This window comes from Phalacrocorax aristotelis, chromosome 4 (assembly GCF_949628215.1).
Source record: "Phalacrocorax aristotelis chromosome 4, bGulAri2.1, whole genome shotgun sequence".
Classification (NCBI taxonomy): Eukaryota; Metazoa; Chordata; class Aves; order Suliformes; family Phalacrocoracidae; genus Phalacrocorax; species Phalacrocorax aristotelis.
The window spans coordinates 37,729,556-37,750,554 of NC_134279.1; the positions used below are offsets into that span (position 1 = coordinate 37,729,556).

The 20,999-nt window shown below is 39.1% G+C and overlaps 1 protein-coding gene across 5 annotated transcripts; it reads left to right on the top strand.

The window, feature by feature from the left end:
• Positions 1-2,300: 2,300 nt before the first annotated feature.
• TMEM144 (transmembrane protein 144) lies at positions 2,301-20,670 on the top strand. 5 transcript variants are annotated; one of them, XM_075091016.1, is made up of 13 exons: positions 2,301-2,389; positions 4,839-4,923; positions 6,100-6,296; positions 7,469-7,591; positions 7,968-8,067; positions 8,607-8,687; positions 10,632-10,713; positions 11,916-11,989; positions 12,904-13,022; positions 14,361-14,480; positions 15,189-15,286; positions 17,291-17,344; positions 18,482-20,670. In XM_075091016.1, the coding sequence occupies exons 3-13, from the start codon at positions 6,158-6,160 to the stop codon at positions 18,563-18,565; spliced, it is 1,074 nt and encodes a 357-aa protein (XP_074947117.1). In that variant the 5' UTR covers positions 2,301-2,389; positions 4,839-4,923; positions 6,100-6,157; the 3' UTR covers positions 18,566-20,670. The 5 variants fall into 5 exon arrangements, with proteins under 5 accessions (XP_074947117.1, XP_074947121.1, XP_074947120.1 ...); XM_075091017.1 differs by having other exon boundaries at positions 2,346-2,393; XM_075091020.1 differs by lacking the exon at positions 17,291-17,344.
• Positions 20,671-20,999: the final 329 nt, after the last annotated feature.

Consider the following 20,999-nt stretch of genomic DNA (forward strand, 5'->3'; position numbering starts at 1 on the left):
CTTAATCTGCCAAGCACAGCTTCTTCCTTCATATCTAAATTACTATCCACACTCCTTTTTTACAACTCCTTTTGTAGGTGATCATCTTCCTTCTTCAATCTAGACTAAGTACAGCCTTTTGGCTTAGTGAATACTACACCTGGAGGACTAAAGGAAAACACAGAGAAAAACCCATTTGTAATAGCACAGTGATACAATATTATTATTAATACAAAAAGCTACCTAGCAGCTAGTATGTTTCTCTCCAAAATGCCAGATTGGGTGTCAATTTTTACAAGTATCAGTTTTATATTTTAAAGCAATACGTCTCCTATTTTTTCATCTAACCCTTCCTTCTCGCTGTACTAAGTCATTTCAGTTTTAAGAGATAGGGGATTTAAAGGTGCTTATTTTTTTTAGTTTTCCAAGATGTCTCAGTTTGGTTCTTCCCACTGTAGTTATGACTGCAGAAGCTGCTGTGATTCAGCAAAGAACAAAATACTGCCTGTGCTGGTTTGTAACAAAAGACGCTTTTTAAGTGGACGCTTGTTATATTCATAGGAGGCTCTGAAATTTGAAATATGAATGTTGCCATTTTCCGTTTCAGTAAACACTGTGCATTCATGGACTTCCTCTCCCATATGCTTTTCATCTCCAACAACCTATGATTTCAATAAAACCAAACGGCACAAATGAATGAATCGGAGTCTGTCTATATTCGAGGTGTTTCATTTGTACTGTCAGTGTCATCCCAACTTGTCGTGTTAATGATAAAAGCAACACTCCAAAACCAGTATAGTTTAAATAGTGAGGTATAGATGAAAAAGTGAGGAATAGGTGAGTGTCAGTTTAAGTGGGATAGAGACAGTAATTAGAAGTGATTGCTGATGGCTCCTCTGAGATCCATTCTTCCAAATGAAACCAGGGGCAAGATTTTCAGAAAACATTTTGTTCAATATCAAGATTCTTCTGAAGCCAAAACTCAACACCCCTCTTCGTCCCTGGACACTTGAAGGGATGTAGTTTCAGGTGAAGCTCCTTATCATGCATGCTCTTGCTATGTTTAGGCAGTTCAATGTAAGAGATTAACATTTTTCTTAACATTTCCCTTTTTTTTCTGAATAAAGTAATGTAACACGTAGATTCACATTGCCTTTAGAATAAAAAGCACTTCTTTTTTTCCAGGCTACCTTTGTGATTATCGTATGGGATGTTGTCCCTCTCGGATGCACTACAGCTAAACTGTTTCCATAGAGACATTCTGCAGTTCATCTCTCTAAATGTCACACAGACAGACATTTATGTTAAAATGATTGATAAATGGCCCACTCCTAGCTTTACCGAGTCCATGGGACTGAGAACTTATTCTCTGGAGGAAAACCATATGTCCTTATTATAGATAATGCAGATTTGATTTGCAAAATATGAGGCATTACTTTAGAAGGCTGGTGCTGTGTTTGTAAGGAGATTGATTTGGGCTGCCATCTGGAAACTGTACTCCAAGAGGACAGAGAGAAATGTTTGCTTCATGACTAAACACACTGACTAATAGTCTGAGCTTTACCAGGTCTGGGTCAAATCCGTACAGGGAAATCTGGAAAGATCTCTTCTCACCATCGTGCAAAAGATTTTTTTTTCCCCAACTCTGTTTTGGTTGTCAAACAACGCAGGGGCTTCCCAGAGCAAAAGGTGGTAATTTTTGTGCTTAGGAAAACAAACCCGCCGTGTGCCAGCTACCCGGCGTGGATGCCCTGACGTGGCAGGGAGCTTTCCCTGCCTTGCTGTGGCCGCCACATGGCCTCGAAATGCCACTGCCTCCCCCGGAACGCCGCCGCCCTCAGCAGGTGCTGGGCCCCCGGCACCACCGCGGCCCCCACCAGGCTGGGAGGCCCCGGGCCGAGAGAGGAGCCGTGGGGAGGCCAGCCCTTCCCCTCTAGCAGCAGTCCTGTCTTGAAACCGTGCCGTGATCACGGACTGCCAAGGCCAGGGCACTTTTTATTCCATGGGTAGCTTGGTAACAGCAACAGCCTGTGAAACACACAGGTGCGCTTCCATTAATAAATAAGTCTCATCAGGTGCCCTATAACACCAGTGAGGGGCAAAGGTGCTTTTATCACCCGGCAAGAGCCTAAATTTAAGCTTTCTCTTAGCGTTTTTCCCTGACAGCCGCCACCCCGGCGCACCCCTCCGCCCCGCTGGCCCACCACGACCACCCCACGGCCCGGGGGCGCCTTCGCCGTGGCCGCTGCCCGCGGGCCCCCGCTGGGGAGAGGCGGGCGAGCGGATGCGGAGGCCTCACCCTCCGCCTGCCCGCCCGCCTCCACCCCGCTGCCGGCCGGGGCAGCGGATGGGGCGGAGGCGGGCCTAGGAGAGGGGCGGCGCGGTGCGGCCGGAGCGGCGGGGGAGGCCTGTGCGTGAGCGCGGCGGAGGCTGGGGCGGCGGGGCGCGGGCCGGGGCCGGGGCCGGGGCCGCTCGGAGGGCCAAGGGCAGGGATTAGCCGGTGTGGGCCCGTCCGCGGCCGCCTCCTGCCCCGCCGGCTGCGGGAGGGGAGCGCCGCGAAACGCGTCGCGGCCCTCTAGCCGGCGAGAGGAAAGTGCCGGGCTGGAGCCGGGGTGCCTCAGTTCCCTCTCGGGGTGCGCTGCCGGGCAGCTCGGCCGGCTGGCACTCCCCTCCGCGGCGGCCTGGGCCGGGGGCGGGCCCTGTCCCCTCTGCGGGCCCTGTCCCGCCGGCGGTGCGGGCCTGCCCGGCGGAAGCCCGGCGTGTTGGTGTCGGTAGGAGAAGCAATATCCGCCTGTGTTGAGAGCCGGGCTGCGCCTTTTCCCTTGTCGCGTGATGCCGCTTACTGAATATAGTGCCCGAAGAATGTCTTTCAAAAGTGTTCATCTTAGGGAAGCGAAGAAACATTTCTCTGGCAGCTGGTCTGGGGTCGCGGTGTCACCCGAGGACATCACTCTGAGCCACCTCGGGACTGACAGGAGTCCCCTAAAATAAGGCTAAAAGTAGCGACCCTTAATGGCAAAGAGATGATAGGGGAAGCATGCAAATAAACGGTCAATGTAATATGCAGCCTATAAAAATACCCGTTCAATTAGCGCAGACAGTTTCTTTCTGATCTTGACAACAAGCGTGGCTCTACCTTGAGATGGAAACTCTCAAGGGTGGGCTTCTTGATTTCATGTCTGTCTGCAGAGACTGTAGCAATATGTTGCTATTGCATTCAGTGAGCATCATAATGTGTGTCTCAGTACAAAGGAAGGAAATGGTGGCATATTTCTGAGAAAACAGTGAAAATACAGAGCACAGCCTTCCAATGAGGTAAACCAGTGAAGTTAGTAGGATAAGGGCAATATGTGCCAACAAAATTCCAGTATAATTCCTCTGCAGCTTGGGAACCCCGATGTGCCATTCAGTAAGAGCTACTTAGCGAAAAAACCCTTTCATCAACAGCAACCATTCCAGTTGTCTGTCCTTCAGTTTCAGATGCAACTACTGCATTATAACATCTCAGCAGCTGCAGCAAGTGCTTGTGGTTTGGCATTTAGCTGCTATAAACCTTTGGAGGCATGTATGCTGCAAGTCAATCTGGCAATACCTAGGATTGGAGAGAAGAGGTTTTTAGTGAACCCTCTGAAACTCTCTGAAGTGCAAAGTATGTGCAAGCATGTGCAAAAAAGTATAGTCAGCTAAATGCTGTATGCCAGTTCATTATGTGCCCTTGACATTCGATCATACAATTGTAGAATAATTTAGCTTGGAAGAGACCTCTGGTGGTCATCTAGTTCAACTCCCTGCTTAAAGCAGTGCGACAATTAAGTTAGAGCAGGTAGCTTCAAGCCTTGTCTGGTTGAGCTTTCTCTTGAAGGCATTAAAATGGAGTTGAAAGTCGGGTCTGAAATTTAGCCAAATATGGGAGCTAAGTGCCCCAAACCTTGGAAAGTAATGGAGTCTTAAACAGTCTGAATGAAGCATACTCTTCCTTGGGTAACTGGAAGTCGTGTTTCCTTTCCATTTTTGGTGTCATGATTCTGGTTATCCAGTTGTGCACCGGTCTTCGATGTGCACAATATAGAGATTTTTGGAAGATGAGAAGCAAGCAGAAAAGTATATTGCCCCGCAGCACACAGATTTTTCTCTTAGTAGATACAGAACTGAAATATTTTTAAAGTAACATTTCTCTGTACATTAACAAAATCAAAAAGGTTGATAAACCACTTTAAATTAGAAAGGTTCTTAGTATTTCGCCTGCATAATGATTGATTTATTTAAAGGCTAAGGTTCTAAGTCCTGCATTCATAGAGATGCAGTGTAGTCAGCTTTATTTCTATGCCCTTAACAGCATAAAGTTCTTCCTGTGCAAAAGCAAGCTCATGTGCCTTACTTGTCCACTAAATGAATTAAACTTGTTCACTCAGTGAGCCAAGTTTGATGGAATGAAGATAGATGATGTAAGCCTTTGTCTGTCTCAATCCATTCTTGTGGTGTCACAGTGTTTCTTAGCCTGTGAAGTGAGTCTTTGAAGAAATCCCAGCATTATTATTTGCACTGCTCAGGGTCTACAGGTCCCAGGTAAAACATACTTTGTAGGAGAGTCTTAAATACAGTGAAAACTTCCTGGAGAAGCTTATTCTCTAAGTAGGCAAGAAAGATGAAGAGTGAAGGAGAAAAGATAATAGGATACATGGAAATACCATGCCATTGTACCTCCATCAAGTGTCTTCTAAATGCCATCTGTGTTTTTTCCCAAGTACTCAAGTTAAAAATATACTGACATGTTTTGAGGGGAAAATTATAGAAACTAAATGTTTATATTAGTTGTGGGATTGAACTTTTTACCTGCTAAAGCAAATAATTGATTTCAGCTGACACTGATGGCCCTGCTGAAGCGTACATAAAAGCACAACCTCAGCAGATGCAGTTTTCCATGTCCTAAGGACTCCAGAGAAGGTAAGACTGGAGGGTAAAATAAGATGAAGGAACGTACAGCAGCTCAGCTCTTCCTTATGTGCAGAGAGTGTAGTCAGAGCACCCCTTACAAGACTTGGCAAAATTTCCACCATCCTATTCCAGCTTTTTTCTTCCAGGCAGTAGCTATCCCACCTACGCTGGGGAATGTCAAACTGCCTTAGGATGTAATTTGATTCAGTATAAATAGCATTATTTCGACAACAGGGTTGCATGTGTATCTCTATAAATATGCCTTTTAGCCCGCACCGCATATTAAGTATCCTGTTGTCATTTTAAGTTAAATTTCCAAACGCTTTTCATATATGTATTCTTTCAAGTGTAGCGTTAAGATTTGTATGCAAAGATCATGTTGTTGTAGTTGTCGTCAGAGCCACTTTTTCCGTCAAAGTCATAATCCATATCAAAAGTACGTGTGCACTACTTCTGTTGAGTGTAACCTCAAAAATAATCTGCTAAAAAGAAGAGGGGAGAGGGGAGGTATTGTGGGAGTAGAAAAAAATCTTTGCCTTTCTTATTATAGTTATGTGGAATGAGCAAAGAAACTTGAGAGGCAGCTTCTCACTTTGTTCCCCACAGAAAAAATGAGCCTTTATTCACGGTTTGTTTCAGCTAAAGCAGTCCCTGTGGCTATCTTATTATCCTATATTGATCCCACTGTGGCATCTATAGAATCTCTGCTCTTGTTCCTGACTTCCAGGCAGTGGGGCTGCAAATTGCTATAGCATCTTCTGCCAGTTCAGATTTTTTTCTAACCCCTGCTTTTTCACACACCACAGCGTGGCCCCACTATGGCTACAGGAATAAGGAGTATTCTGATAGAATATCTCCCTAAAGCATCAGGGCATCCCATAGGCCTCACAGATTCAAGTCTCGTAACCTTTGAGTGCATCTCTGTGTTCACGTTGTTGCATGTTTTCAGACATGCTTTTCTGTGAAGCTGATTATGAAACACACAATAGAGATTTTTTTTTTTGTGCATCTGTTCTTAACTTACCTCGTTCACGTTTTATGGCATCTTTTCATGGGGTTCTACAGTAAACTTTGACAGTTCTTTCCAGCTTTTGAGAGATTGATAAGTAGGGTACTTTAAGTTTCAGATTTCTAAACTAGGTTTTTATTATTTAGTAGTCCACATGTTTAATTCTCTGATTTCAGAATCTGTCAGGGCCCGTGACAAAACAACTCCACAAGAAGAGGCACCTTCAGAACAAAGATGAACATCGAGAAAGCTTACAGTACCTTTAACATCAGCAATGGAACGGATCTAGCTATTGGCTTTACCTCTTCCACAGTAGCAGTTGTTCTGTTTGGGACAAATTTTGTGCCTGTTAAGAAATTTGATACCGGTGATGGTAAACTTACTTATATTCTTTCGTTGGTTTTGGTATTTTTGCTAATAGGAATGATATTTTTGCAGCAAATATGAGAGTTTCTATAGCTAGAGTTATAAATATCATTACAGCCTTAACCCACAGAGCTTGCTATTGTTAAGGTATAAAGCAGTAATGTATTGGTTCAGGATATGGCAAATATTTAGAAGACATTTTTTATGTGTTGTGTGATTTAACAGTGATAATATGCATTTCATGAGCATTTCACAATGGAAAGTGAAATGTCCTTTGTTCTATCCTTGGGGGGATTCACAGATACATACAGTGTAATTTATACTGTAAAATCTGTTGGACTTTGGAGTATTGCCCTTCAGTTGTGAACCTAACATAAAAACAATCAAAAATTGACATTTTAATACTTTCATCTGGTGACTCAGTAAGAGGAAACAATCACTTTGATTTCCTACTTTACTGTATTAGGTTCATGTTTTATTTGCACATTCGTATGAAGCATAGTCAATTACCAGATCCCTAGATGAATAAATCTGCCATTATGTTACTGCGATAATAGCATCTGCATTACAGGCTGGATGTAACCTCTCTTTCTTCTTTGTGCCAAATATGGTCCTAACCAGGCAAGGCTAGACTTCAAAGCAAAAGTCTTAGCTCAGCTGTCATAAAGTTAACTGGTCTGCCTAGCTGACCCTTAGAGAATCTACAAAGGTAGAAGAGATCTGTCGAAAGATTTTATCATCCTCAGTGTCCTGGATTAGGGGAAAAGCCTAAGCCCTGATCTTTGGAGGAGTTTGTCCTGTGCAGTCATCTCTGTTATCTGCTGCTAGGGTGGTGGGAGAAGTTTGCAGTTACTGAATATCCTCTTTGTCAGAAGCCTGTCAAAATTTTCATTTTGAGAATGTTTGAGAATCGGGGTTTGTGTAAACTTCATCCAGCAAAGTGTCTTTTGCAGCTGTGTATAAAGAATGCATGGTAAGGAAGAGGTTGTCAGAATTATAACACCCCACCCTAAAATACATCTTTTGAATATATTGTAACACGGTTCCCTGGAATTCACAAAGGCAATGGCTACCTTTCAATTTCTTCTGTACTATTTTATCTAAAACATAGTATGTTAAGAGATCCACACAAGCAGTATTCTACAAGTTCTCTACTGTGTGCATTTGATTTTTCCATAGGCATGTTCTTCCAGTGGATTCTCTGTGCCTCCATATGGATAGTTTCATTGGTGGTCAATTTAATCCAGAATTGCCCCCGGTTTTGGCCTCTGGCTATGGTTGGGGGTTTCGTGTGGGCTACAGGTAAAGATATTCTATTTCTTAAAACACAAAGTAATCCTAAAAAAAAACAGTGATAAAAACTTTTCAATATATAAGGTGGTAGTTATTTGGCTTTTTAAAGTCTTGGTATTAATGGAGCTGTACCCGTATAGCAAATATTATTTTATTACACTTATTTTATAAACAGCAAATTCACACCAAAATTAACTTTAAAAATGGTATTGTGGAAGACTCTGTGTCTAATGTATTTATTTTTAAAAAACGCTATTTCCTACAACTTTGTAGTTGCCTAAATTTCTTTGCCTTCTGAACAGTCACAGAATCTAAAGCAAAAATATACAAGATCACAGTCTAGTTTTTAACTGATTTTAATTTTGTGGGTTTTTTTGTATTTCAGGCAATGTGACAGTTGTCCCTATTGTTAAAACTATTGGCTTAGCTCTTGGTCTTTTGATATGGGCTTCTTTTAACTTGCTGACGGGTTGGGCAAGTTCAAGGTGAGTATGTCTAAGTCTTAATTCATACATAATTAATGTTGCCAATTCTTCATTAATAACTGCAGTGAAAACACTATCACCAATAAAGAGGATTTATCATATATATGAGATCTTTTTCCCTCTCGGTGGAAAGTACTCAGGTTAATTATCTTATCTTTTTGTGTTTCTTCTGTCTCAAGAGGAAGAATGCCCAGTGATGTTCATTAACACAATTGAGTGAATAAATAATGTATTTGTTAGTGTAAAACTAGTGCACTGTGTGTATTTTTTCCTTCTACAGCATGGGCTGATAAAATAATTTAAATTCAATTTTTAAATACCCAGATTTAAAAAAAAGCAATGTAAATTAAATTAGTTTAAAGATTATTCTAGTGAAGTAGATGTAGCTTTTTGCAAGCCAACTGAAGCACCGATCCAATATTGCAAATACAAATTTAAGCAGAATTATTTACATGAGTAAAGGCTTCCAAGACTGTGTTATAATTTACACTATTTGTATGCAGTCCGTGCAACTAAGTGAAACTGGTTAAATATTCCAGGTTTGGTTGGTTTGGAATTGACCCAGAAGAGGTATCAAGACCAATCTTAAATTATATTGGAGCTGGACTTTCACTATTAAGGTAAAAATTTATTCTTATAATAAATTTCTGTAATGTGAAGTATATATTTAATAACCACAGGGACAATTTAACTAGAGGGCAAATGTATTGAAGCATTTTTTGCAAATGGTTTTACTGCAGAATTCATGAGCTATCCATAACTAGCTGGTCATTACTGTATTTTGGAATAGAAACATATGTGATATCCAGTACAGTGGTGAAGTGGTTATTCATAAGCACAGAAGTATATTTTCATGCCGGTAGGCACGTTCAGGGCAAAGCAGTGATGCACTGATTGTCTCCTGAGCTAGCTTATTCAAAGGGTTTGAATAACTACTTTCCCCAAATTTTGTGAGAGAGGAAAAACTGACTTGAAGAATCTTGGTGAGAAAACCTTTGTGAGATTTCCCATCTGACTTCTCTCAGTCAGGCATACAAATCCTTCCTCTTAACTGTAGAATATGCTACAGGACCCCTTCCCAGGACCTTCAGGGCACATGAAAAGCCAGAGGCTTTGCATTATCTCTGGTCCTTAATAGTCTTGTAACTTTTAAGCCATACTTAAAACAACTCCCAAACAGTGGCTTACTTTGGGATCTTCAGAAGAGCTTCTACTCTTATTTTTTGTTTATTATTTGTATGAGTGCACATTTTGGTCCCAACATGGAGGTCCTTGCTGCATAGCAGTGTTCTTGCTTTCCAACTGGGTGACCAGGAAGGTCTTTCTAGGAACATAACAGTGGCCCTAAATCCGAGGGGCACTAGGTTTGTCCTAAGCATGCCAAACAACAGATGCACATAATGCCTTTAGGAAAGAAGGGTGTTAAGAACATGGAGAACATGGAGATCATGGAGCTATTCTTGGTTGCTAGGAGAAAGCTGCTGCCTTAAATTCATGAATTCTGCTTCCACTCTTCCTCCTTCCTAAGATTCTGCAGCTTTTTACCCATTGCCATTACATGTAGCATGTGATTTTGTGAGAGACTCACGAAATAGTAGCAGTGCTGTTATTCCTGCCTGATTAATTCATTCAGCTCACCACCTGCTTCCTGCCTGTTTCTGAGATATCATGGAGAAGTGATCAACAGGGGAAGAAGATCCTGACCAAACATGTTTTCCTGGCAAGCTGCACAAAGCCTGTGTATGTTGCTCCGTAGAGCTCAGAAGCATGTAGTTAATTTTAGCCCCTGTGTGGAACATGTGCATGTTTGCCTAGTCCCTCTGGAGGAAGCTGACATCTTTTTATATCTGTCCATCCTTATTCCTTCAGCAGGAGATTAATCACTCATCAGATGGAGACATTCTGTTTACATCTATGAGAAGGAATTCCTAAATCATTAAAATATCTTGCATAAAAATAAAAAACCAGATCCTGCCAGTTCTGATTAAGTGTATTTACCAGATACACTGGAGCTGGGGGTACAACTCATAATGTTACGCTTTCTTCTTCATTTTATTCTCCTAGTGCACTGGAGCACCACTGAGCAATACCCCTTCTCCTTCCACATACGCATGAGGCCCTGTAGGACCAGTATTCCCTCACTTGCATATGATAGAAGACTAAAACCTAACAATTCTATGCAGGTTTAAGTTATTCCATACAGAATTTTCATGCAGGTGTTCCACTGTATGTGTGGTTTAGTACAAAAGGGCACTGTTAACTAAAGCAACTGTTGTTAGCATGTGGTTGTAACAACACACTGTAAAAAGGAGACATTTCAATCCCATTACATATAAGAGAGATCTATAAATTGTTACAAAAGTGAATTTATTTACTTACTTTCACTTAAATTATTTGTTAAGACTGTTAAAAGCAATTGCATTTTTAAAATATATTGAAGTGACTCTGGGGCAATAATGGAAATAAAGTAATATGCCTCCAAATATAACTTTTGTCTCTGGATGCTAAATGTTATGTCCTTATGAGCTGACATGGTATTTATTGGTGTATTTTTCTCTTCTGAGTGCTGTCATATTTCTTTTCATAAAAACGGAAGTCCAGAGTTCTTCAGCTTCATTAGAGAGTACGCCTTTACTGAGAGAAAGTGTAAGTACTCTACAGTTGTACTTTCACTGCTGTAAAATAACATATCCTTTTAAAAACAAAAAATTTGCTTAACGTTAACTAGACTCGCTGGGATTTGTGGTAAACTACATAAAACTACATAAATATGCATTGATTGTATTTAATCTGTGGATCTTGTATACCCAGTCGAATGTGAGCAACAGAAGAGGTTTTCCCAAGTCTTCTTCCTCTGTTATCAGCTTTAAATAACTTAGAAGTCCTTTTTCATTATGACAGAGGTTATATAAAAGACAGAGAGTATTACTTTCCTGTCTGAGGAAGCAATTTTAATTAAAACTTAACTATAAAACCAGGAGGGTGCTTAGATGAAAGACAACATGGTACATAACCCTTATCCACCAGATTTTTGCCACGTTACAGTGCCAGAAGACTGTCAAGAGTCGCTGCTTCTCAGCATCAGCTGTGGCACAGGTTGGAGGCCAAGGAGGGGTGCCAGATCAGCTGTTGCTCCTTCGGGAGCCCAAAGTATGCAAAAAAGCTGGAGGACAGTAGGCTCCTACTACCATTGTACCGTACTCTTGTAGGTCAGTGATGCATCAAAACTCAATTGCTACCTGAACAGAGAACCCCTCAGAGTTTTCTAGGTGTGCTCAGTGCTCTCTAAGGTTCCAGTCTGCCAGAGCAAATCACAGAAGACAATCTGGTGCAGGATTAAAATAAAGAAATGTTGCAGTTTCTTTATGCTGCAGGCAGGAATGTTAATTTCCCTGTTTGCAAATAGGCCTAGTATTCTGACAGTAATACCAGAGCTATCAACAGAAGGCAAAACACATAATAAATAAAACCTGTAGATTAAATCATTCCTCTAATTTAAGGAAGAATGAGTTTTGAAAGTCAAACCTACCCACATGCAGATTTAAAAAAAAAAAAAAAAAGCTAGTGAGTGCTCTATTATGTAGTAAGCCCAAAATCCATGAGTGAGTCCAAACTCATAAACTTTGAGGTGGGTAGATCCAATTGTTATTTGGTTATTTAAAAAAATACATAATTTCTTCTTTCTTCAGAGTATTTCTGTAAATTCCTATTGTTTCTTCTTCCATTTTCATTTTATTTTCTTAGACCAAGGCTGTTCTGTTTAATACAATGTTTGAGATTAAAAAAAAACCAAACAAACAAAACAAAACAAAAAACCTAACTGAGTGAAAACTCTTGGATTTTTGCAGTCTATTAATGTTTCAGAAGATACCTCTGATGACTCATGGGTGAACAGACTTTCTCCAGCAAAAAAAAGACTCATGTAAGTTACTACATTTCTTTTACTGGTACAGGCCAAGTAGCCGGACAAAGTAGTTGAACACAGGAAGAGCAGAATTTGTGTCCTGTGGTTTTCCTAGCAGAGTCATGCACTAACAGTTTTTAAAGTACTAGTCTAGTGTGCATATCTATATATGAATACCTGCTCAATTTATTACATTTTTTTCCTTTGCACTGTTGAGTGTGCTTTACCTTATCAAGTATTAGTTACTACTGCAAAAGTACATTTGCAAAGTAAATAGCAATAGTAACTAAGTAATTACAGAGCTGTTTTTTATCACCTGGTTAATTAGCACTCCACCATAGAAGGAGCCTATGCTAATAACATGCTTCCAGGTGTGGTTTCCAAGTGACTACATCTGGAGGAGGCATGGTGGTATGGTAAGGAGACAGCAGAAGTGCTCCAAGGTGGAAGCAGCAGCTAGCAAGGGGCCAGTATGGGCAGTGGAGACAGCCAACACCATAACGATATGGAGGCAGAGAAGGGGTCCATGGAGGCAGTGAACCTGGGAATAGTTATAAAGAATGTATAATCTGGAACAGTAAAGCTGATGGTGGGAGCATTTTAGCCATGTTTTTGCTGGTTTTCTCCTTGTTCTGCTTTTGGAAAATCCTAGTTAGTTGATTCTCTTGTCATTAACCTAGACTGCAGGGTCTCTGGGCAGGAATTGTCTGTGTTACTTGGCCACAAAGTATAGGAAAACTAGGTTACTATGTTGAACCATTTCTACACTAGAAGATAAAAATGTGCTAAAATGTAATATTTTTTTAGTGTTGCTAGCAATTTTCATATGATAGAGTCTTTAATTGCATTACTGGACTTTTCTTAAGTGTATTGTCTACTTCCCTAATTAACACTAGGCTATTTTCTCTGATTTTTTTTTTCTCTTTTTAAAGAGGATGTAGCCTGGCTGTAGTAGCTGGAATACTCTACGGTTCCAGTTTTGTACCAGTACTTTACATCAAGGACCATGGAAGGAGAAATGGAACTATATACACAGGAGCAAGTCAATTTGGTAAAGGCTAATAGGTCACTTTTGCTTTATTTCATCACTATATTGTGGTCCCCTGCTTTCGTAAAGGAATACAATGAAAATCTTGATATGCCTGGAAATATACCATGACAACTTATCAGTTCTGCAGTATGTTGTATGTTGTTGTAATCATAGTACTAGTACTTCCTGTTTTTCCCTGGAGGTGGATTACACCATTAAAAGAACAGTGAGAAACAGCCCAGAGGATACCAAACTTAGCTCACGGTATTTAATGCCTTCTGAAACATAGCTAGCATTCTGAAGATACAAAGCTGGAATGCCTGGAACGTGAGGTAAACAAGGGCACAAGCTGTACCAATTGCCTAATTAGTACATCAGTAAAGGAAGAGGAGAAGCTTTATCATAATTGATGAGCAGAAGAGATATATAACAACATAAGTAATTAAAACCTTGTAGTTTTTGAAATGAAAACCTTTTAAAATAAGCCTTAATCACCAGTTTCAAACAACATTTCCCCAGAAGCATTTTCCTTAAGATTTAGTGTATAGTCTACAAGGTAATACCAGCAGCAGCTTAAGAGCAACATATCGCTGAAACCACAGCATGTTGCCATTAAGAAATGGTTTCTTATGTCACGTACAATTTCTCTGAATACTGCAATTTATATATTCCCCAGCTAGACAAAACACATGTTATCAGTGCTGTAGCTGCCTTTCCTGTTGAGGATTTACAACTCTTAAGGAGACATAGCTAGCCTTACTACGTGCTTCTGCTTTACCATATTGGAAATATTCTCTTCAGTGCATGCCAAGTCCATAAAGGATTTATTATCGTTAATGATTATAATGACCAAAATTATGATAAGTTCTTCAAGGTTAAAAAAAGGACAAAACTGTGCTGTGTTTAGCTTACACAGTAAATGCAGTTGTCTTGCCCTTAATTGTACAGAAAAGAAACAAGGCTATATACAGGAATGCAAATGTAGATGGACAGGAGAGGATGTAACTATGTAAAATCCCCACCCCAGTTTTGTAGCCTCACCTAAGGATCTTATTAAGTTTTTAATAAATTAATTCAATAGTTTGTTAATAGAATTCTGAAAATAACAACTTCAGAAATGCATAAAAGCTTGTGATAAATGCTAGGGTCAACACAGCAGTTAATCCATGTTTAATATATGTGTGATTGACCAAATCCATCCACAGTTAGACTGGCAGCTGAATTCCTCACAATCGCATTTGAGTCGTTAGCAGTAGTACCTTATGTGTTTTTGTCTATGTGAATGCTATCAGTGAAATAAATTTAGTTAAAATTAACAACCGATATTTTAAACTAATAATTTTGTAATTTCTCTTTCAGATTTAGATTATGTTTTTGCACACTTCAGTGGAATATTTCTTACAAGTACCATCTACTTTTTGATCTACTGTGTAGTCAGGAAAAATAAACCTAATGTTTATCCCCAAGCCATATTGCCAGGTATGACTGTTTTTCAAATTAGCAATTAATTTCAGTTACTACTTCTGACCATTCTGCAGTGGTTGGTTCAAGCTATGTGTTGGAACTGTGGTTGGCCTTTCAAGTCTCTTCATTTGACTTTTTGTCTCTTTTGAAAGATCACTCCTTTAGGTTAATTAATTAAGGTTAGGAATTGTAGAATCATTAAGGTTGGAAAAGACCTCTAGGATCATCAAGTCCAACCGTCAACCCAACACCACCATGTCTCCTAAACCTTGCCCTGAAGTGCCGTGTCTACATGTTTTTTGAACACCTCCAGGGATGGCGACTCCACCACCTCTTTGGGCAGCCTGTTCCAGTGTCTGACCACTCTCAGTAAAGAAATTTTAACTCATTCATAATTTCCTTAGGAAATTATGATAAATTTTGTTCTAATCTGAAATTAGAACAAAATTATATTGCATATACAGATTTGCAAAAACTGACTCTGCCAGAGTGGAGAACACACTGCCCAGGAAATTGTGAGCTTTGATTAATTTGCTACTTCAGTTGGAGTAGCTGATTTTATCCTTTGAGCTTTGGTTTAGATTATCAGAACCAGCTTGTTAAAGTAGTTGACATGCTAAAATACATACACACAGTTTCTGTATTATGCTATAAATATAAATGTTCCACAAATTCTGTCTATACCTTGCTGTCCATGTTTTTGATTGGGATTTATTCTTCTAGGGTTTGTTTCTGGTGTGCTTTGGGCAATAGCCAATTGCTGCTGGTTCATGGCCAATCACTACCTCAGTGCTGTGGTCAGCTTTCCAATAATTACTGCAGTAAGTATATAAAAAATAAAATCTGTAGAATTGAAAGTGAAAGGGTTGGGTTTTTTTTTTAATTTGTGGAATTAAGTTGAGATTATGACTAGAGCATTTTAATCAGGAGTGTACATTGCCTTTTCTTTTGCTTGTCTGTGCTAGCCGTTGGATTTTTAGGAACATACATGACTTTAACAAGCACCATCTTGGTGCTGAGCATAAGAAAAAGAGGAATTGAAAGTGTGAGTCTTTAGGTTATGTAAAAGCCAAAGCTCTGTAACCAGAACTATATCAATATTAAATAGCAAACTGGAGTGATTAAAAGAAGAAACATTTTATGCTTTCATCCCAGCAAGTACATTTTGTTCTGGATATTTTTGTTTGTGATTTTTATCCTCTAGCAGTCATCTTGCTTAGTTAAGTCAGATATTTTTTTCTTTTTACAGCTCTTGAACACACAGAACAGACTATGTATTGCAGGAAATAATGTTCTTATGCAAATGAGGGAAAAATAGGTTGGCCCGTTCTGTCTGTTTTATTCCTATTTATGATACCGTACCTTTAAAGCACTGTTAATTTCCAGAAGCTGCATAAATTCCATCACTAGCCAAAAATAAACTTTGCCTTTACTCACTGTCATGCCAGTCTACTAGATGGTGCTGCAAAGGTGGATAACCTGGCAAATGAGGGTTCATAAATATCAAAACCAAGGTTCTGCTGAACAGCTATATTTTGGAAGCAAAGTAATGAAACAACGTTAATAGGGATTAAGCTTTGCCTCAGGATGCGGTAAATCAAAATAAACTCTGCAGTACGCAATGAAAAAAGAAAAGACTTGGCATCATTCTAATTAGAAATTGAAGGATTAATGGAAAGCAGCTTTAGAAACTCAGTTATCAGTACGCCTAAAGGGCAAGGATATAAAATGACGAAATGAAAAATTTAAGGACAGCACTGATGAGAAACTACTTATCTGGATCACAGGTTCACAACTGCTGCTTTACTTCATCCTAGGGAGAATTTCAGACAGCTATTTATCACATCCCTTTAACAATTCGTTTCATTTTTAAAATGCGTTCCTCTCACAGCGTACATTATCTAGAGAGTGAAATAACACCTTAACTATTATTCAAATAATAGTTGGCAATTTCGCTAGGAAACAGCACCCACAAATACATTCAGCATGAGACACTGTTTCCTGCTGGCCTAAATCTATGTCCTATCAGTGGTACTGAAGTTGGAGAGAGGAAGATCGTTGTCCAAACATCTGTCAAGTGTTTCTGAGAGCAACTCTAATGGGAAGCATTAACAGAGCTAGTTTTCACTTCATATTCAGATAATATTTTCTCATCAGTCATGAAAATTCAGATCATTGCTCCCACAGAGTAAAAACTATATTACCAGGAGTGCCTGGAAATTATCATTGTGTATCATTGTTTGCCCTTAGCTAGGAAATCTGTACGACAACATCACAGATAATAAGTAGTTTTCATGACTGGCTGGTTTTGTGCTTTGTCCAGATGCCTGCTATACAGGAAATCTTTTTATCTTCCTGACTCTTGATATCATCTGAGTGATAAAATCAACCTTTGTCCAACTAGGTAGTCATGCTAATAAAGGAGATGTTAGGATATCCATGGTAGCTGCCAATAAACATGAATAGTCCTGCAAAATGTGGTAACATTGTGGACTGTAGTTTGGACTAAGGTAAGGCCTATTGTTTGGAGCTTACTAAAAGAACATATAACAGCCAGTACAGACTCCACAGTGTAATTTAGAAATATATTATGCCTTCTCTGAAAAAAAGTCCGTTGCCTCTTCAGCCCTTCTCAAAGATTTTATTGTGTCTTATTTCGTAGATTTCAGTGATGTTTATGCTTTTGCCATAAGCACTGTAATTATATGGAATGGGAAGGCCAAAATTTGTTATCCAGACAAAATTCAACCACCCTGAGAACTGTAATGAGAAGGTGGCACATTGTAATGAAATGCTGAAATGGACAAATGAATTTTATTCTTTAGGGTCCTGGCCTTGTTGCTGCAATGTGGGGAGTCCTTGTATTTAAAGAAATCAAGGTAATTTTATTAGGTCTCTTACCTAGTCTTTCTCGCTTGTCTCTAGCTCTAGGAACAGCATGCCTCAGTGTACAGCTGTATCCTTAGATTTCTCCTCCTTACAAATATTGCATTATGAAGCTGAAAGTCATATAATGCAATACTAAGTTTTCCAAGAAAGACGAAGAACTGTGAACAATTTTTACAGGCATGAAGGTTTGAATTCCATAACTGTATGAACAGCAGTGGGAGTAAATGAAGACTGTAGCAGGGCCAGGAGGCAGGATGCCAAGCACAGCCTGAAAACAGTCTTTACTTGAGCCAGTTCTTTCAGTGGCAGCTGGGAAATGAGCAGTTGTCTGAATAATCACATAAACGAGTAGATCAGACCTTTAGGGTCAGATTCACCACAGGACCAAAAAATGAGACAGAGGTTAGTTCACCTTGCTAATTACAGTATAATGTAGAGATTCCTAAGCTGATATGGCAGTGATTGCCTAGAACAGGCTCATTTACTCTACTGCATGTTAACATATATGACAGAAATAGTTTTTGTAGTGGAATTTGAAGCATTGAATGCTAGCAGTGTAATCCTCAGGCTACCTTAGCTAATCTGCCCAGGATCCATAGGTATCTAATTTACCGTTAGAGAACATCTTTCCCAATGTTTTTGGTGACTCTGTAAAATATGTTAGGCATCCTTGGATGAGGAACCAGAAGTTCTCTCTCTCCCTCACTGCAGTTTAGTGTTGCACCACGCTAGAAGACCATCATGTTAATTATCCAATCTTTGTGACTCACCAAGGCTTTAATTCTTTTCATACGTTTCAGAATAGTCTCTGCATAAGTGCTTACTGCTTAAAAATAACCTCAAAGTAGACAAAAGCCTTTAAAAAGACTTCTAAAAATTGCTACATTAATTTTGTGACTATTTTACTAAGTTTATGGCATCATAGATTACTCTTATTAAACTTTTGAACAGCAAGTATGTTACAAGCATTACATTAAATAAAATGGTATAAAATTTAACATTACGTATATTGGTTTTATTAATTTTGTCATAAAATGAAATCCTAGTTCATTATTGTACTTTTTTTTTTTTGTGAAGTGATGCCTGTTACAACAACACAATGTTTTTCTCTCTCTTTGATTATCCAGGGACTGAAAAACTACGTTTTACTCTTGGTAGCATTTTGCATCATTTTGGCTGGATCACTCTCCACAGCTTTTTCTAAAGTTTGAAAGGATCTTCTGGACCAGTAGATGGTGCTACTGTTTAATATAATCGGGAAGACCATGTTGGTATATTGCAATACCTAATCATTTTCAAAATATATGTCCAACATTTACCATTACTTGCCTCAGGCAAGTGAAAAAGAAAACCTTTGCTAAATGTTCCCATTTGGCATGAAAGAAGATCTGAAAATGTTTGTAGAAACAAAGCGTTTCTTGGACAGTAAGAATATAAAAGGATTTTATTAAATAAAGCCTAATGATTTTATAGTTACTATTTTTTTTTCTGGTTCAGGTACTAAACTTAATGTCATCATAAACTGCAGTTCACTGTTGTCATGGTGGATAAAGGGATTTTAATTCTTAGTCTGTAATACTTATGTATTTGCAAGCTGATTTGTTCTATTATAACATTCTGTCTTACTGACTTGAATGTAAAATATGTCTTGGAATATTCTTTATGGAACTGGTACACATGAAGATGTGAAGATTTTTTTTAAAAAAAGCATTATTCTTTAAGGTCATCAGTTTACATAAAAACTGTCTTCCAGTCACTTCAGAATTTTGAAGGAAATACAGAAAAAAAACCCATGCTGTCAAATAAATTATTTGTGTTTGCTGCTAAACTGTTTGTTTAGTTTCAAGAACATTATGTAGAAATTATGACCGGGATACAAATAGTTGGGGAAGTTTGGGGGTTTTTATGTCAGTTGTAAGAAGTTTGCAAGTAAACATAACATTTCTGTAACTTGTGGTGTTGCAATATGAGCTAAGTATGTGGTTCAAAGTTCGCTTCCAAATAACTCCGGACATTTTCTGAATACTTACTTTTCTTTTCCATGTAGCATATTTAAATCTTAAAAGTTATGTGTATGGCAATATTTATTACATTGAAGCATCATGCCAGAACTACCCAATCATTGTTCTACCCAAAGCAAGGTCATCTCTATGTAAATCACTTCTGCCAGTTATTGTCTAACTTATTTCTTCTAAAAAAATAAATAGAAGAAGTAGGTGTCACATTTTTAGGCAAACTAACCAGCTTCTACCTACCTGTCCTGCTAGAAAGCCTTAATATCCAAAGGAAATTCCCTATGAGGAATGTTATGTCTGCTGTTCCCTGCCCATCACTGATGCAGAGACCTGTTTATTTTCTTACTCACGGCAGGTAACCTTTGTATGTGCAAATCATGTTGTCTGAACCTCCCCTTCGGCTTTTCTTCAGCATATTAGGCAACCCCAGCTCCTGCTGACTTCCCTTGTTTGTAATGTGCTCATCATTTTCTCGTTCTTTCCTGAACACCCACTAAGTGGACCAGGTCTGTCCAGAAAAACTAGACATGGCAGTCTACAGCCTTACAAAAACCAAGTAGGATATTGGGGGTTTTTTTAATCCAATTTGCAAGCTCTCTTTGTGGTAACACATCACAGGATGACACTTTTTGCCATCACAGCTTGGTATTGTTAATGTGTTCAGATTGCGATCATAATTTCTTCTTTCTCCCTTCCACCCTTCTTCGTCTACTATTTATCAGATTTGATCTTGGAACTGTCCCGTATTGTTTATTCCTACCCAAGTGTCAGAATTTGGTGTCTAGTGGTTTTTTTCACCCCTTAAGGCATTTCTCTAATTTTGCTCTGTGTGTTAACCCTGTCCTCCAACAAATTGGCACCATTTTCCAGCCAGATGTCATCTGCAAATTTAATAAACATATTCTCTAGTTATTGTAAATAAGTTATGAAAATGCCATATGATACTGGCCTTTACTTCTTGGAATCTAATACAATACTTACTTTCACTCTGACAGGGAACAGTTGATTACTCTTTTGAGTACAACTTCCCTCTGTCTTACAGTGGTTTTATTTAGCCTGCATTCTCCCACTTTTATGTAACATCTGACACAGTTGTTCAAGTCAAGATACATGTTGTGTACCACCCTAATACCTGATATTGGAAAGAAAATGTGTCAGTTTTCCTTCTAATATCCAGGTCAGACACAATTTTTTCTTGATGGATCCTTGACTGTTACTTACCTAGTCTATTGACTCAGAGAAGGAAGAGTAATTTGTTCACGTTTTTTAAATATCTTGAATTAAATTGGACATTTATAATTTCCCTGCATCTGTTTCCCTTCTTAAAGATCACAAGAATGTCTATATATCTGGAATATATACCATGCCAGAAAATTGCAGATAAAGAATTGGCAAAACCAAAGCATGGTGTTCTCAGGCTCCTCTACTGTACAGATATGCTTTAATATGTCAGCGCTTTCCCAGTCAGTATTAGTTCTTATTGCTATGTCAGTGTTCACAGTTGTGTTAACACTGACTGGAATCTGTTTAAGAAAGACTGAAGGAACAAGGGTTTGGACAGTGAACTACTGGCCTGTTCACACTACCGCTTCCAGGGTAGAACTAGCTTCTAAGGAGTGAGACCGATATC

Bases quoted from the DNA above. Each gene is read 5' to 3' on its own strand.
- TMEM144 (XM_075091016.1), top strand. From the start codon at position 6,158: ATGAACATCGAGAAAGCTTACAGTACCTTTAACATCAGCAATGGAACG. The intron at 13,023-14,360 runs GTAAAGGCTAAT...TTTCTCTTTCAG, and splicing joins CACAGGAGCAAGTCAATTTG to ATTTAGATTATGTTTTTGCA. The intron at 14,481-15,188 runs GTATGACTGTTT...TTATTCTTCTAG, and splicing joins TCCCCAAGCCATATTGCCAG to GGTTTGTTTCTGGTGTGCTT.